Source organism: Muntiacus reevesi, chromosome 1, assembly GCF_963930625.1.
Source record: "Muntiacus reevesi chromosome 1, mMunRee1.1, whole genome shotgun sequence".
NCBI classification, from domain to species: domain Eukaryota; kingdom Metazoa; phylum Chordata; class Mammalia; order Artiodactyla; family Cervidae; genus Muntiacus; species Muntiacus reevesi.
The window spans coordinates 203,667,960-203,686,417 of NC_089249.1; the positions used below are offsets into that span (position 1 = coordinate 203,667,960).

Here is an 18,458-nt window from a genome sequence, read left to right on the forward strand (position 1 = left end):
CCCCCTAACACCGCCCCCCCATACAAGCTGGCCACACATACACAAGTATTCATTCTCCCCCTAACACCCCCCCATACAAGCTGGCCATACATACCCAAGTATTCATTCTCCCCCTAACAACCCCCCCATACAAGCTGGCCACACACATACCCAAGTATTCATTCTCCCCCTAACACCCCCCCATACAAGCTGGCCACACACACACAAGTATTCATTCTCCCCCTAACACCCCCCCATACAAGCTGGCCACACACACACAAGTATTCATTCTCCCCCTAACACCCCCCATACAAGCTGGCCACACATACACAAGTATCATTCTCCCCCTAACACCCCCCCATACAAGCTGGCCATACATACCCAAGTATTCATTCTCCCCCCAACACCCCCCCCCATACAAGCTGGCCACACACATACCCAAGTATTCATTCTCCCCCTAACACCCCCCCATACAAGCTGGCCACACATACACAAGTATTCATTCTCCCCCTAACACCCCCCCATACAAGCTGGTCACACACACACAAGTATTCATTCTCCCCCCAACACCCCCCATACAAGCCGCCGCATAACACTGAGCGGAGTTCCCCGTGCTATACAGGACTTTAAGACCAGCCCTACCACCCACTCCTGAGGAAGTTAGCTTACTTTGGTAAGAGAGGCTTTCACCTGCTTTTGGCTTCAGCCAAACACTGGAGCCTGGTGCTTCCAGACGGAGATAAGTACCACTGTAATTATTGCACAATTCTTTGGATACATTTCCTGGTTAACTCTCAGAAGACTGTTCACATTCAAAGCCTTTGTGCATCTGATCTTGGTGTTAACACATTGGTCCTATTCTAGTCTATTATTTCCCTGTATTGCTAGTGGTCTCTGTAGCTCTATTAGGGCTTACCTCGTAACTCAGTCAGTAGAGTCCACATGCACTGTAGGAGACCTGGGTTTGATTCTGGAAGATCACCTGGAGAAGGAAATGGCACCCACTCCAGTACTGCTGCCTGGAGAATCCCATGGACTGAGAAGCCTAATAGGCTCAGTCCATGGGGTCACATGAGCCGTACATGACAGTCACTAAACCACCACCAGCACAGGTCTGTTGGATTTTAGCATCAACTTGATCCCACTTATATATCTTCCCAAAATTCCTAAATGCTTGGGGCTTTCCAGTTTTCCAACTTCATTGTTTCATATTTTTACATTTCTTCTAGCATCTTCATGTGAATTTAGGAAAAGGGATATAGGAGTGCATGCATTTAGTCAGTTACCTTCCTTTAAATGAAAATTTACAATTAAAAACATCAAAACAAAACCTCAAAACTCACATTAATAAGGATAGTTTTATTGACTTGTAAGACAAGGCACATAAAAATCAAATATTTAGTAAAATTCAACTCTTCACTCAAAACTAGAAATTTTAAATATTAATATGTACATTTTTAGCATGCGTCTAAATTGTTAACTACTTATTTATTATTTAAAAACTTAAAGGCAGATATTTACTTATGCACTGGATCCCCAAATAGGTAAAAAGAATAATCAACTAAAGTTTGTTATCAATTGAGACAAATTAAAATTATTACTTAATTAAGGAAAAATTGTTTCATATTAAGGAAATACGGTACATGCTTAATTAATGTCAGTTCCCACTCCCTTATATTAAAGAATCACTGCCCTCTCATTCCTCCTAAGCAGCATATGAAAATCCCATATATAAAAATATCTTAAAGTTTAATCTTCCCTAATATAATCTGATCATAAATTTCTTTGGTCAAAGGAATATATGATTTTTTCAAGTTATCCATGAAGTAAAGTGGGTCAGAAATTTTCAATAGACTAAATCCTTCTTCCACCAACTGAAACTTCTGTAGTTTGAATGTCCCTGTTGCTTCCATCTTTTCCTATAAAGAAATGACCTGGATTAGTGGAATCATTTAACATTACCTATAATATACAAATAAAATATTCAATAATATAGACCATAATATTTAATTATAACATTTTTATATCCAGTAAGTATCTCTATTTTTACTACTAATAATTTAACATTAAAAATGTTTAGATTTTTAAATTCTAAGTGCCCTTTAGAACACTTAAATCTTTACCGTGATTTTCCTGTAAACTTCATAAGAAATACAAATATAGTTAATAACTGATTACAACTGACTACAAATATGTCTAAAACATATAGATTTATCTCTCCACTCCAACATCAATATGATATCATGTACAAAGAACGCTACTAGACTGTAAGGAGATAAAAGTTATAAAAGACAGCAAACTATTCCACAAGGCAGAACACTGCAAGAACCAGAGAGGATAAGGAATGATCTAAAACTTGGGTTCCCAAACAATACACTGCTTCATGGTACCTCAGTGAGTTGCCAGGGTCTCCATGGGATATTTAAATGTTTCAAGGTAAATCCAGTGACATCTGATGTCACATGAGAAAACGTCTGGCTCAAGGTACTGAACAGTTCACAGTTTCAATATCAGTTTGTGATACATTCTTTTCCATGATGTCATGTCTCTGGGAAACAGGGTTTTCAGTGGTTGCTATCATAAAAAGCAAGCATACCCAAAATCAATGTGGACTATGGAATTAGTCTGGTCCTGTTCAATACAATGCAACTCCAAAATTTGAGGAGCTGTGTAATACCCAATGTAACATCTCCTTAATACATGTGATTATTTAAATATGAAATAAAAGCATTTTCTTTCCACGTATATGCATCATCTTTACAAATAGCAACTAATTTATTAGATGTAAATATTTATTTTACTTTGTCCTAACTACTGAATAAATGAATGCTTAGGTACTTGTATTGACCCAAGTAAAGTTGCTCAGTTGTGTCTGACTCTTTGCGACCCTATAGACTGTAGCCCACCAGGCTCCTCTGTCCATGGGATTTTCCAGGCAAGAATACTGCAGTGGGTTGCCATTTCCTTCTCCAGGGGATCTTCCCAACCCAGGGATCGAACTTGGGTCTTCCACATTGCAGACAGATGCCACAGGGAAGCAGTAGGTTTTGACCCAAGAGTGCCATGACATAATTACAAAGACACTAAAGATGCTATGGATCTAGAAAACTTACACATCTTTGCTTTAAGGAATTTAAAGGAGACAAGGAATTTAAAGGATCTGTGTGGTAGTTTCAGGCATAAAGAAGCAACATTGTTTTAACTCAGATGACATGTAGGGTCCATATAACTTGTAGGTTCTATGAGTAGTTTGGCCATTTTTATACATCCTTATGAGCTAATTCAACTAAATCTACTTCTTTTTGAACCTTCTTCTCTAATCTCATCCCCTATCCTACACTGTCATCACAGAATTAGATATAACTGTGTAGAAGCATATATTATTTTTTCTCTTTTGGAAAACTAGAAGTTCACTACATAAAATTTGATGTTCTGCCTTTTTTTAAAAAATAACAAAAATATCATACTAAGTATTTTTCTCCAGATTAGGTAATTTTCATCAAAATACCACAATTTAATGGTTTAATAAGGGTTCCTCTAATTATAATATGCTAATTAACCTTACACTTGTTCTTGAACTTATAGAGAACAGAAAAAAAATAACATTTTATACATAACATTTGTGCATATTTAGTTATGTCCTAAGAGTAAATTTTTGAAACTGAAATTACAAAATCAAAATATATGCAGATTCTAAGAGTGTGATCACACATTTACCAAATTGTTTCCTAGAGTGATGACAGCAATTTGTGCTTCCACAAGCAGACTGAAAGGACTGGTTTAACTGCATCTCGGCCATATTAAGTAATATCACATTTAAAATTTTTTTGTAAATTTATTGGCAAAAAGAATCCTTTTAAAATATGTGCTAAACAAAATTTTAATAAGATAATCATCCTATTCCCTTTGTCAGAAGTAACTTATACTTTTGCGTTTCTTAGATCATTTATTAAATTATTTATTAATTTATTTATTAAATAATTGTGCTGCCAACTGTCCTGCACTATGCATGACATTATAACAAATACTGTAATAAACATAACACTCATGGATCATGTTTTTTAGGTGTTTAACGATTCTAAGGCTATGGGTTTTCCAGTAGTCATGTATGGATGTGAGAGTTGGACAGTGAAGAAAGCTGAGTGCCAAAGAACTGATGCTTTTGAACTGTGGTGTTGGAGAAGACTCTTGACAGTCCCTTGGACTGTAAGGAGATCCAACCAATCCATGCTAAAGGAGATCAGTCCTGGGTGTTCATTGGAAGGACTGATGTTGAAGCTGAAGCTTCAATACTTTGGCCACCTCATTCGAAGAGCTGACTCATTGGAAAAGACCCTGATGCTGGGAGGGATTGGGGGAAGGAGGAGAAGGGGACAACAGAGGATGAGATGGCTGGATAGCATCACTGACTCAATGGGCATGGGCTTGGGTAGACTCCGGGAATTGGTGATGGACAGGGAGGCCTGGTGTGATGCAATTCATGGGGTCGCAAAGAGTCAGACACAAGTGAGCGACTGAACTGAACTGAAAGATTCTAAAATATCTTCTAAATTTGTACAAGACTGATTTAATCTTTGGAGGAGTCCTGTGCCCAAAATACTTCTTTTGATTAATGATCGTGAATTTTAAGTTGCCCTTGGAGGTACATGTTTAAAATATTATTTGATCCATCAACTTTCTACTCCATTAAAATATATTCTTCTGGGGCAAGATGGGAGGGACAGAAAAGAGCTGGGTGGAGTTAGAAAAGGGTAACAAGAGGGAGCATTGTGGTGGTGGAATTTTTCACATCTTGACTATGGTAATTGATAGAAGCCATACAGGTTATAAAAATGTATGGACTAATACACACACACAAATGAGTACAAGTAAAAACAGAGGAAATTTTAATAAGATGAGTGGACTGTATCATTGTCAATATTTAATAATCTTTGTGAAAAATGGTACCATTAGAGGAAGCTAATGTAAAAGGCACAGATGACTTTTCTGTATTGATTTTTACAAATGCATGTGAACCTACAATTATTTCAAAAATTTCAATTAAAAATGTGTTACTTCTTTTTCATAATTACTGGAGAATTCCATGGACTGTAAAGTCCATGGGGTTGCAAAGAATCAGACACAACTGAGCGACTTACACTTTGCACTACATTTATCATTTCAGAGCATTGCTATAAAAATAATCTGAGATGATATATGTAAAAGCTCTTAAAATATGATGTAAATGGATATGTATTTGTGACAGTTTAGATGATCCATCTCACTGGCCAAGCAGTGACTTGACCACAGCAATTACTCAGCAAATATTTTAATAAAGAATATTAAGTCAGCTGTTGCTCTATTAAGGATCTAACAGTGATATGACTCATATACCCAGAAAAATTCTACATAATTATGTTAAGATAAGAAATAGTTGAGCTATTTCAAATCCTAAAAGATGACTCAGTGAAGTGCTATACTCAATATGCCAGCAAATCTGGACAACTCAGCAGTGGCCACAGCACTGGAAAAGGTCAGTTTTCATTCCAATCCCAAAGAAAGGCAATTTCCAAGAATGCTCAAACTACTGCACAATTGCACTCATTTCACACGCTAGCAAAGTAATGCTCAAAACTCTCCAAGCCAAGCTCCAACAGTACATGAACCATGAACTTCCAGATGTTCAAGCTGGATTCAGAAAAGGCAGAGGAACCAGAGATCAAATTGCCAACATCTGCTGGATCATCAAAAAAGCAAGAGTTCCAGAAAAACATCTACTTTTGCATTACTGACTACACCAAAGCCTTTGATTGTGCGGATCACAACAAACCATGGAAAATTCTTAAAGAGACGGAAATACCAGACCACCTGACCCTCCACCTGAGAAATCTGTATGCAGGTCAAGAAGTAACAGTTAGAACTGGACATGGAACAACAGACTGGCTCCAAATTGGGAAATGAGTACGCCAAGGCTGTATATTGTCATGCTGCTTATTTAACTTATATACAGAGTACAGCATGTGAAATGCCAGGCTGGATGAAGCACAAGCTGAAATCACGATCGCCGGGAGAACTATCGATAACCTCAGATATGCAGATGACACCGCCCTTATGGCAGAAAGCAAAGAAGAACTGAAGAGCCTCTTGATGAAAGTGAAAGAAGAGAGTGAAAATGTTGGCTTAAAACTCAACATTCAGAAAACCAAGATCATGGCATCTGGTCCCATCACTTCATGGCAAATAGATGGGGAAACAATGTAAACAGTGACAGACTTTATTTTGGGGGGGCTCCACTGCAGATGGTGACTGCAGCCACGAAATAAAAGATGCTTGCTCCTTGGAAGAAAAGCTGTAAACAACCTAGACAGTTTATTATAAAGCAGAGACATTACTTTACCAACAGAGGTCCATCTAGTCAAAGCTATGGTTTTTCCAGTAGTCATGTGTGGATGTGAGAGTTGGGTTATAAAGAAAGCTAAGTGCAAAGAATTGATCCTTTTGAACTGTGGTGCTGGAGAAGACTCTTGCAAGTCTCTGCAAGGAGAGCCAACCAGTTCATCCTAAAGAAAATCAGTCCTGAATATTCACTGGGAGGACTGATGCTGAAGCTGAAACTCCAATACTTTGGCCACCTGATGCGGAGATTTGACTTATTTGAAAAGACCCAGATGCTGGGAAAGATTGAGGTGGGAGGAGAGGGGGACGACAGAGGATGAGATAGTTGGATGGCATCACCAATGCAACGGACACGAATTTGAGTAGGCTCCGGGAGTTGGTGATGGATAGAGAAGCCTCGTGTGCTGCAGTCCATGGGGTTGCATAGAGTCGTATACGGCTGAGTGACTGATGTTAAGAGATATGGAGGACTAGTTTTGGGAAATTATTTTTGAGGCACAGTATTATATGAATAAATGGCTGAATAAATGAGCATGCAAAGTTACCTAGTAGCTGAGTAAATTTGCTTTCTTTTTACTGGACTTTTCTCCAGCAACCTAACAAGAGAGGGCCCACCTCACAAAAGACTTCCCTATATCTCAGCTGGTAAAGAATCCTCCTGCAATGCAGAAGAGCCGGGTTCGATCACTGGGTCAGGAAGATCCCCTGGAGAAGGAAATGGCAACCCACTCCAGTACTTTTGCCTGGAGAATTCCATGGACAGAGAAGCCTGGTAGGCTACAGTCCACGGGGTCACAAAGAGCTGAACACGAGTAAGTGGTTAACACACACACGCACCTCTCAAAACAAATGAGTTCAGAATTCCCCCAAGATATAAAGTCGCTGAGGGAGACTGGAAAGAATGAGGATAAAAATTAAAAGCAAAATTGCTTAAAGTCAATTGCCTCGAGGGTCTACACACATTCTGCAGATGCTCTGAGGCGGCCTGGTGGGATCTAATTTTAGGAATACAGCATCAATTATTTTCACAAAGCACAAAGGCATGTGTAAGATGTGGGTTTGTCTTGCCACCATCACAGGGACTATCATTTATCCAGATTGAAGAGGAGGGCAACAAATAGGACAAGGGCAAAGACTCTAGCATTTTATTGTGCTCTTGTCTATAATTAGGCTTCAAATGTGGCATAAATTAGCATCCTAATACTTTTCATTGTTCTCGAAATTTTCTAATAAAAACAAAATGAACATATTGTCTAAGTGGTAAGTATTATTTTGTAATTAAACTATCTTGTAAATTCCTGGTCTTAAATTTTAGGGGTAGGTAAAATTACCTGAATTCTTAAAAATTGTGGACAGGCGTAAGCTGGTAAAAATGTAACAACTTGCTCATAAACTTTTTCCAAGTCTAAAGACTTGTTTGGTTTTAAAGTAATAGAAGCCATTCCTGCTTTTCCTTCATAACCTGAAAATAAAAAGTTTGTAATAGAGTTAGTTTTACAAACTGTAGGTGAATTGTTTTAAAAAATTCCTGTTCATTATACACTGTTACAAATATAGGCATTACATCTATTGCAGTAGTAACAATGCAACAGTAGCATGAATGAGTGGGTCTTTCCTTGAGCTTGATTTACTCTCTAGAAATGATTTAGGAAAGAAAAAGTGCAGAATCTATGTTTAATTACCTATACTACAAAAATAAAATAGATGGAATAGAAAAAACCATAAATTACCCTTAACTTGCATGCCATTACTATTAATATGAAATATTAAGAGGAAACATTTTAAAGACAAATATATTTTTTAAAATGCCACATTAAGTATCAATGAAAAAAATAAGAAACTAGAGACTGATATTTCCATGACTAAATCCACAGATTACTTACTGCTTAACATCCCATCTTTTTTCCCAGGGGTTCGGAATCTCTTATAGCATTTCCCCAGGACCCAGAGACTGTCTATTAAACAGACTTTTTCTTTGCTGCCTTATCCAAACAACAGTATCCCCTGCACATGCTTTGCTGCCTTATCCCCACCAACAGTATCCCCTGCACATGCAAACATCAGTTGGAAAATACTGTTGTTTGTTTAAAACACACACACACACACACACACACACACAAACTAAGTGAAGGGGAATAGCTATACTGTGATTTCAAGTTGGTTACTTCTCTTTGCCATTTTCACCAACATGAGACAATACTCATATACATATTTATAAAGATGAGGCCAAACAGATTTTAAAATAACTTCTGAAAAAGATTCAACTTAACTACAAGTCAATGTTATTAAACATTTAAATTAGAACATGTTCCTGTTTAGTGGTACGTATAAACTCCAGTCATCTAGTCATTACACATAGTGGTGTGTATAAATTCTAGTCATTTTTCTCATCATCAAGAGAAAAATAATAGGCCACTGAAAATCTATAACTATTTCTAGCACTAAATAACTTGACTATAGTTTTCAAAAGATTTGCTTAAAAATACACACATACATTAAAATGCAATTGGTACCGTTCCCCAGGTGTGACTGTGAAGTTTGCTAGCTTGGGGTTACAACATCACTTTGCCAAGCCAAAACTAAGACATCTTAATATGTGAAAAACGAAATGTTCAATTAGTAAGATTGTTGAAAATGAAAGAAAAGTTTCATTTCATTCTAAGAATCCCTCCCAAACCTGAAATCTGTTCATACCAGGCACAGTCACACCATAGACATTTGCTTCCTGTATGAAATCCAGCATTCCAATGATATCACCAACCTCTGTGGTTGCTACATTTTCCCCTTTCCATCTAAACAAAAAACAAGTTCCAGTTAGTACACTTATATGTTAAGAATGAGGTACCCAGTTCTAAGTTTTAGTGCCCTGTATTTGGCTCTGTGCAGACACCTAATAACCAAAAATAATGGCAGTTTTCAAAATGAAAGATATTTCTAAGGAAGAACTTTGTAAGTCAACAAAATCAGTATCTGTTTTTCAGTTAAAATTACTTTATCTGTTATCTTATTGGTATAAATTGCTTACTGTAAAATGTCTTTTTAAATGTCATAAAAATAACTACAGATCTCTTTGCTTTCTATATATTGATAATAACAGTTAAGTACAAAGCATTCTCTATCTACAATGATAGAAAACCTGAAAGGAAAGTTATATTGTCTTTCAGTTGATTGAGTCTGTTTAATTTCTAGGGATTAACCTCTTTGGCTCTTTTAATGCATATTAATGAATATTTTTAAAAAATGATTTTACATAAGGTGCCCTTCTAACATGACACAAAGAAGGTGAGGAAAAAGGATGTTTCTGGACTGTCTATGGTCTGGTCCTCCACTGTTCAATAATCATTGATTAGAAAACAAAATAAATTCATAAGCCTAAGATAAAGAATTAAAAATACACATAAGAAAGGTAAATTTTGCTGTTTCTTTATTTTTGCCATGAAGTCAAGAATTGGGCAGTATTTGACTAAATTGTTTTTCTGTTTTAACCCTACAATTGAGACTTCACATTAGTCTCCCTGTATCATATTCTTAAAAGAAGCAAAAAAAAAAAAAAAAAGAAGTCACTGATTTGGACCAAAGTGATCCAAGTGATTCATTAAGATAATTATAAAAATGACATAAAAATGTAACTTATGTTTCAATCTAGAAACAGATGGGAAGTGAATTTTTAAATTGGGAGCCGTTACTGAGATAAAAGCACTCTGTGCCCTGAAGGTACAGAGCAGGTGGTGTATAATGTTTCCACAGAGCTTCCCTCAGAGCAGTGTTCACAATCGAAAAAAAAGCTTTGCAACCAATGCTATTCCATACCTGAAAGTGTCTCCAATCCGGTCCCAAAAATAAAGGAAATCCTCCTGGTCTTGGACCATTAAATCTCCTGTGTTAAAGTAAACATCTCCCTTCTTAAAAACATCACAAAGCAATTTCTTCTCTGTGTGCTTCTTATTCCCAGCATAGCCAAAGAAGGGATTCTTTTCACTCACTTGAGAAATGAGAAGTCCGGGTTCCCCTGAAAGAGAGGCATTTTCAGTGATTTGATTAAAACTATTATTACACACACTATGTGTGTACCTTGTTACATCTGACCAATACATCCAGTGTAGCTTGTCCTTCTTTCCTCTGAACTTATTTTTATTATATTTGACATCAGTGACTCTGGGTGCACAAGTCTAGCACACCCTTTTACAGGCTACCAAAGTATAAATAACTCTGGAAAAGCTAACAAAAAGGAAATAGAATGTAAAACGTAATTTTAAATTTATTTTATATCCTGAGTTGATACACTAATGGCTATGTTTTTGGATTACATAGATTCTAACACCAATAATAATGGCCCTAATATAAATAACAACAAAAATGATCATTTTAAATAAGATTATGATGGTGGCAATATTGATTTATTGAGTACTTACTATGGAGCAAGCCCCATGAGAAATGCAACTGTCATTACTTTTTCAGAGAGATTCTTTGAAGTTGATCAATATAATCCCTATTTCACAGGGAAGGTGCTAGGGCCCAAAAGAGTGAAGTATGTTAGTAAAGCTCAACAGATAGAAAGGAAGGGGCCTAGAACTCAAACTCAAGTCTCTATGATCTTTCTGTATAATATTAGATTTAATTAATATGTTATTACAAGTTTAAGAAGATGCTTATTCCTCTGGAAATCCTCAATAGACAGGAGATAAGCCATGAATTTTTTTGGTTTTACTTATATTTAGATATATAATCTAAAATAATTTTTAATCAGGTATATTCAAATTAATCACGATATTGCTCAGCAGTCAGCAAGGTAAAAAACTACTTCTAAAAGTAGAAGACAAAGGGGTCCAGCAATCACTTCCCCAGACAATTTCAAGGCCAATGACTTATTTTGGTCACTGTAAAGACAGTTAACATCTATGTGACGAGTCTGATGAGGCTATTCCAGCAAACTCTAAAGAAGTTTCTGTTATTTTAACACACTTTCCAACTCCAACTCTTAATGTTCCCACTTCTTCTGGACATCGTGGGTTCCCAGGGCACACAAGCCATCTGCCAAAACTCACCTGCCCTGCTTCAGCAGAGACCCCTCACTGTCACTCTCATCACCAATACCATCATCATCATCATCATCATCATCATCATCACTACCATTGTTACACTTTAGGAGCACTTTCTGGGTATCTCTATTCTGAGCACTTTACATATGTATTCCATCTCAGTCTCATCAGAAACCTATTGAGTCAGGCCCTCATATTATCTTCATTTTACAGGTGAAGAAGCTTGAGGGGTTAAAAATAGCTCAGTTGGTAAAGAATCTGCCTGCAATGCAGGACACCCCCGTTCAATTTCTGGGTTGGGAAGATCTGCCAGAGAAGGGATAGGCTACCCACTCCAGTATTCTTGGGCTTCCATTGTGACTCAGTTGGTAAAAAAATCCACATGCAATGCTGGAGACCTGGGTTTGATCCTGGGTTGGGAAGATCCCCTGGAGAAGGGAAAGGCTACCCACGCCAGTATTCTGGCCTGGAGAATTCCATGGACTGTATAGTTGATGGCGTCCCAAAGAGTTAGACACAACTGAGTGACTTTCACTTTCACATAGCTGCCAAATGTTGGAATTTTTTTAACCACCTCCATCTGACTCCATGCCTGCCTCCAGCTGACTCCAGGGCTTCCCGGACAGCTCAGTTGGTAAAGAATCCACCTGCAATGCAGGAGACCCCAGTTCAATTCCTGTGTTGGGAAGATCCTCTGGAGAAGGGATAGGCTACCCACTTCAGTATCCTTGGGCTTCCCTGGTAGCTCAGCTGGTAAAGAATCTGCCTGCAATGCGGGAGACCTGGGTTCTATCCCTGGGTTGGGAAGATTCCCTGGAGAAGGGAAAGGCTACCTACTCCAGTATTCTGGCCTGGAGAATTCCACTGTAAAGTCCATGCAGGTCATATGGCAGCTCTATTTCCAGTTTTTAAAGAAATTTCCACACTGTTTTCCATAGTGGCTGTACTAGTTTGCATTCCCACCAACAGTGTAAGAGGGTTCCCTTTTCTCCACACCCTCTCCAGCATTTATTGCTTGTAGACTTTTGGATAGCAGCCATCCTGACTGGCGTGTAATGGTACCTCATTGTGGTTTTGATTTGCATTTCTCTGATAATGAGTGATGCTGAGCATCTTTTCATGTGTTTGTTAGCCATCTGTATGTCTTCTTTGGAGAAATGTCTGTTTAGTTCTTTGGCCCATTTTTTGACTGGGTCATTTATTTTTCTCGAATTGAGCTGCAGGAGTTGCTTGTATATTTATGAGATTAATCCTTTGTCTGTTGCTTCATTTGCTATTATTTTCTCCCAATCTGAGGGCTGTCTTTTCACCTTGCTTATAGTTTCCATTGTTGTGCAAAAGCTTTTAAGTTTCATTAGGTACCATTTATTTTTGCTTTTATTTCCAATATTCTAGGAGATGGGTCATAGAGGATCCTGCTGTGATTTATGTCGGAGAGTGTTTTGCCTATGTTCTCCTCTAGGAGTTTTATAGTTTCTGGTCTTACATTTAGATCTTTAATCCATTTTGAGTTTATTTTTGTGTATGGTGTTAGAAAGCATTCTAGTTTCATTCTTTTACAAGTGGTTGACCAGTTTTCCCAGCACCACTTGTTAAAGAGATTGTCTTTTCTCCATTGTATAGTTTTGCCTCCTTTGTCAAAGATAAGGTGTCCATAGGTTCATGGATTTATCTCTGGGCTTTCTATTCTGTTCCATTGATCTATATTTCTGTCTTTGTGCCATAGAACTGCCATATGACCCAGCAATCCCACTTCTGGGCATACACACTGAGGAAACCAGATCTGAAAGAGACACGTGCACCCCAATGTTCATCGCAGCACTGTTTATAATAGCCAGGACATGGAAGCAACCTAGATGCCCATCAGCAGACGAATGGATAAGGAAGCTGTGGTACATATACACCATGGAGTATTACTCAGTCATTAAAAAGAATTCATTTGAATCAGTTCTGATGAGATGGATGAGACTGGAGCCCATTATACAGAGTGAAGTAAGCCAGAAAGATAAAGAACATTACAGCATACTACCACATATATGTGGAATTTAGAAAGATGGTAACAATAACCTTATATGCAAAACAGAAAAAGAGACACAGATGTACAGAACAGACTTTTGGACTCTGTGGGAGAAGGCGAGGGTGGGATGTTTCAAGAGAACAGCATCGAAACATGTATATTATCTATGGTGAAACAGATCCAGCCCAGGTTGTATGCATGAGACAAGTGCTCGGGCCTGGTGCACTGGGAGGACCCAGAGCGATTGGGTAAAGAGGGAGGTGGGAGCGGGGAGCGGGATGGGGAATACTTGTAACTCCATGGCTGATTCATGTCAATGTATGACAAAAACCACTACAATATTGTAAAGTAATTAGCCTTCAGCTAATAAAAATAAATGAAAAAAATAAAAAATAAAAAAATAAAGTCCATGCGGTCGCAGAGTCAGGTACGACTGAGCGACTTTTATTCTCACTTTCATCTGACTCCAAAGGTTCTCCTCCCTTGCTTATTCCATCAATCTACACTCCCTATATACATTTCATAATTTTGTAAGCCTCTTATATTTTCCTTAAAATTTACATTCTTTCTTTTTCTTCTTCAGGACACAGGTAATAGTTCCTTACCTGACAAATTAATTATTACAAATGCTTAAAAATGTTAGAGTGTATTCTTATCTTTCCCTCTTAGGAATAATTTATGAAAGACACAATGATTTTTTTTTGGAGGGGTCACATTGCATGGCATGTGGGATCTTGGTTCCCCAACTAGGGAGTGATCAAACCCATGCCTCACTGCAGTGAAAGCACAGAGAAAGACACAATGCTTTAATGGGAAAAACAAAACAAAACAAAACTGAGCAATCCTCTTCGAGAATTGCAAAATTATAAAGTAGATATTTGGGGACAATCTGCTTCTGAAAAACCCTGAGGTTGCATAAGCAGTTTGGGGATCCAAGTTCCAATATCAAATATTATGATAAATATAATAAATAAAACACACTACAAGAGGGGATAAACAAAGGTCTTTTCAATCTCCTTAGAAATGACTTTTCTCTTAGTCACTGTCTATGGAGTTGGATTAGAAAAAAAACATTTGATAAATGCTCTGAGGCTTGAAATTCAGAGGATTGGAGTATTTGCTTTTTAATAGATAAGGCTCATCTTTTTGTCCAATCTTTCAGGTAGTATGGGGCAGAGGGGAGGCGGGGAACAGGTCTATGAACTTTATCTCCATATTTGAAGTCATCTGAAATGCAGTTGAAACATTATGAGGCAGTAAAAAGTAACTTTGGCCTGATTTTCTCAGATTGGATCTCAAAGCAATTTTAAGGGCACATCTCTACATTTAATTTTCTACCTTGATTATATGCAGCTGCTAGTTAATTGGGGCACTTGCTTTGATTAAAAATTTTCTAACCCCAAACTATAAGAAAGACTAGCTTGGAGAAGGAGGAGCTGGACAACAAAGAGAAAGGGAGGGAGGTAACAAGTTACATGCCAGGCCTTCCACGGGGCTCTGCAAACATCATTTCATTTAGCTGTCAACAGCAACCTAATGAAAAATATTGTCACTGCTACCCTACATATAAAGAAAATGAGACTTTGATGGGTTAAGTGATTTGCCCCAAATTGGACAGTTTCTAAGTGTGAAAGCCCAGATTTAAATCCAAGTCTGTCTCACTTTCCTCTGTACATAGACTCATAAACTGCCATTCGTTTTCATATCTTGATGACATAGGACATTAGACATATGCCCCTGTAGGAGTGGTGGATTAAGAAAACTTTAAGGCCAATAGTAATCACTTGGAAATTTTTGTAATTATCTATCTGAGTGACCCACATGGGGCCTGTAACTTTTAACAATTAAACCATTCTACTTGCACTAAAAATCCAAATACATATCAGAAGTAACCATTCTTTCTTTTCTAAATTCAGCAACTAAAGAGAAATTCAGAAAATTTACCTGAAAAGGCATCTTCAAATACAATAATCTTACCTTTTTTCACATCACTGCACCAGCCCTGCTCATCTCTAATGGGTTCATCTTTCTGAAAATCATACTTTATCAAGTGAAAAGTGAAAAAAAGCTGCAAAAGAAAAATTAAACAAAAACAAAATTTAGTAATATATTTGTGCAGTAACATCCACTGGTAGGAGATTTAAAGCTCAGTCAGTTGAAATACTGTTTGTTTCAATTGGCTGAACTTTAAACCCTGATGCCGGGAAAGATTGAAAGCAGAAGAAAGGGATGACAGAGGACAAGATGGTTCAGTGGCATCACCGATTCAATGGACATGAGTTTGAGCAAGCTCCAGGAGACAGTGAAAGACAGGGAAGCCTGGCATGCTGCAGTCCATAGGGTGGCAGACAGTTCGTCATTACTGAGCGACTGAACAACAACAAGAACAATTGAAATACAGAATCAGAATGTGGATTTACTAAAAACAAGCAAGCTTTCCTGGTAAAAAAAAAAAAATTAAATGAATATTTCAAAATCAAAACTGACGTTGTTAGTGACCAGCACTCCTGTACTGGCTTTCACTTTCACTGATTTTATGTTGCAGGTTACCTTAGAAAAGTTTTACTACTTTTAATCTTGAATGAATACCAGGAAGCAATCCATGCACTAAATCACATACTTTGCTAACTATAGTTAAGAGGACCACTTTCTTGCCTTCTCTTTTTTGCAATCTTTCAAAACATCCTTTGAAATGGAAATTTTAATAGAACTAAAATGTAAACTGGGAAGATCCCCTGGAGAAGGAAATGGCAACTCACTCTAGTATTCTTGCCTGGGAAATTCCATGGACAGAGGAACCTGGCAGGCTATAGTCCATAGGGTTGCAAAAAGTCGGACACAACTTAATGACTAAACAACAACAAAATAGATACTATGTGAATGCAAGGATTTTGCTGTATATTTTAACTTATCATCCTCTGAGAAGGGATTAGATGCCTTGAAAGTACTGTTTTTGTCATTTACCTAGACCTTTTCCCCAGTCTTTCACTTTAATGTCTTTAAAGTAACCCTCAGCACTTCTGCACATTATTGTGTAAGATGGGAATTTTTTGGAACACACTTATCACACCAGGAAACAAGCTAGTTGAACATCTCTCCTTGACTCTCCATATTGCCTTCTCCTCTGTTCCTGAAACATTCATATTACTGTATCATACAGATTCACAGAGCCTCAAAATCTGACCCTGGGCGAGAACTGCAGGTTGGTTCAATCCAGCTCCCTCATGTCATACATAAGAAATTGAGGTTTTCCCAATCAACTAAAAAAGCAATCTTATTAAGCTGAACCAGCACACAGTAAACTAAAACGAAAGTAATAAAGTAAAAAAAAAAAAAAAATTAGGAAGGACAAATAAAAGAGAGCAAGAGAGAAGGAGGAGGAGCATGAGGAAGAACAGAGAAATGAACAAACATAGAACAAAGGAGAAAAGATGGATAAGATCAATGAGATAAATGTAACAATACTATTTGCTATCAAAGACTAAACACCACTATCTCTGGATAATCAACATGTGACCACAATCACAATTCAAATGAGCTAATGAATCTCAAGTAAATACAAATGAGAGCAACTAATAGCAACTGAGTACTTACTGTTTTCCAGTCACTGTGCAAAGAGCTTTTAATCATTAAACACACTATGAGGTAGAAGTTAATATTATCCTGTTTTAAGATGGGGACCAATGAAAGAGACAGCAAAGCAAAATATATTGTTACTCTAGACATAAAGATTCTTGTTACAATGCAAGCTTGCATTTTATCTTGTTGGTTTTTGTCTTTAATTGGCATAACAAGAGACTGGCCACTTCCTAATAACTGGTAAGAAGAAAGATTCCAGAAACTCCAGAACTGCATTTGTCATTTTGGCCAAACAAGAACAGAACTCTGTTTATTACTCATCTTTCTCTCTCCTGTTTTACCTGTTTTAGCATGCTTTATATCTTGAAAAATTTGCCCAGCAACTGGTAATATCAGCTTTAACTTTATTTCTTTGAGATTAATTTGGCAACCACATGCATGAGTAAGATTCATTCTGCATCAAATCACTGTCAGTGCACTGTTTATTGGATACAGGGGACTTTATGGTCAGAAATCAAGTAATTTTATAATACAAATGAAATTTAAATATATCATAGCATCTTCTAGAAGTAGCCTGGATCAGAGTATTAAGTCTCAGCTATAAGGATTTCTACTTTTTTTTCTTTACCTTCAAGAGATCCCACAAGGTTACAAAACTGGTTGTGTCATAACAACACAAATAAAAAGTAGATGCTGCATTTTAATATCTCGTGAATGTATACATAGAGGTGTAGGTATAGGAAGAGGTATGCATGTCTAGAACACAGCCGCAGGGGGTCTCATTTGTAACTGTCTAGGCAAATGGGTACCCAGAACTGTGTGGTGCTCACCTGTGTGGCTGTGCACACTGGCTCTTAGAGTTCCTACACCTGTAGGCTTCTGCATATTCAAATTTGTAAATTCAGAAGTTGGAAAGGGAACACAAAAATTATTTCCTCTATTAATACATGAGTATACTTTGAATCCAGAGAAAGTGACTTGTCAAAATCAAAAAGTCATGTAAGTGGCAGAGCTAGAATTAAGTCCCTAGGTACAGTGATTCCAATTTGGGATGTTTGGCCTCAACATTATACCACATTGCCTAAACCTGTACATTACAAGCTCATTTATCCTACATACACAAATGTAAACTTCTCATCTGTTATAAATACATATTTATATATAGTAGCATGTAATATTATATAGAGTTGGGCCATTATGAATACATATTTCTAGGTGCAACAGCATAGTTCTGATTGGTTCACAGAGTTATATTTAAAAAATAATCATTTGTGAGGGAAGGTCCTAAGAGGGCAGAGGAATAGGATGGGAGTTTACTTTCTCCCCCACAAATTCATCAAAAGATCATTTGAATGCTGAGCAACTTCCACAAAACAACTTCTGAATGCTGGCGGAGGACACCAGGCACCCAGAAAGGCAGCCCATTCTCTTTGAAAGGAGGAAGGACAAAATATAAACGACAACAGAGA

At 37.4% G+C, this 18,458-nt stretch overlaps 1 protein-coding gene across 1 annotated transcript in view; it reads right to left on the reverse strand.

Moving 5' to 3' along the window:
• Positions 1–1,318: 1,318 nt before the first annotated feature.
• Positions 1,319–18,458, reverse strand: part of SLC27A6 (solute carrier family 27 member 6) — a 72,598-nt gene continuing 55,458 nt past the window's right edge. The window contains exons 6-10 of the mRNA XM_065918174.1: positions 15,388–15,478; positions 10,165–10,363; positions 9,049–9,146; positions 7,686–7,816; positions 1,319–1,898 (exon numbers count right to left, since the gene is read on the reverse strand). Coding sequence (XP_065774246.1) covers positions 1,722–1,898; positions 7,686–7,816; positions 9,049–9,146; positions 10,165–10,363; positions 15,388–15,478 — 696 coding nt within the window. The 3' untranslated portion in view covers positions 1,319–1,721. The remainder of the gene's footprint in view (positions 1,899–7,685; positions 7,817–9,048; positions 9,147–10,164; positions 10,364–15,387; positions 15,479–18,458) is intronic.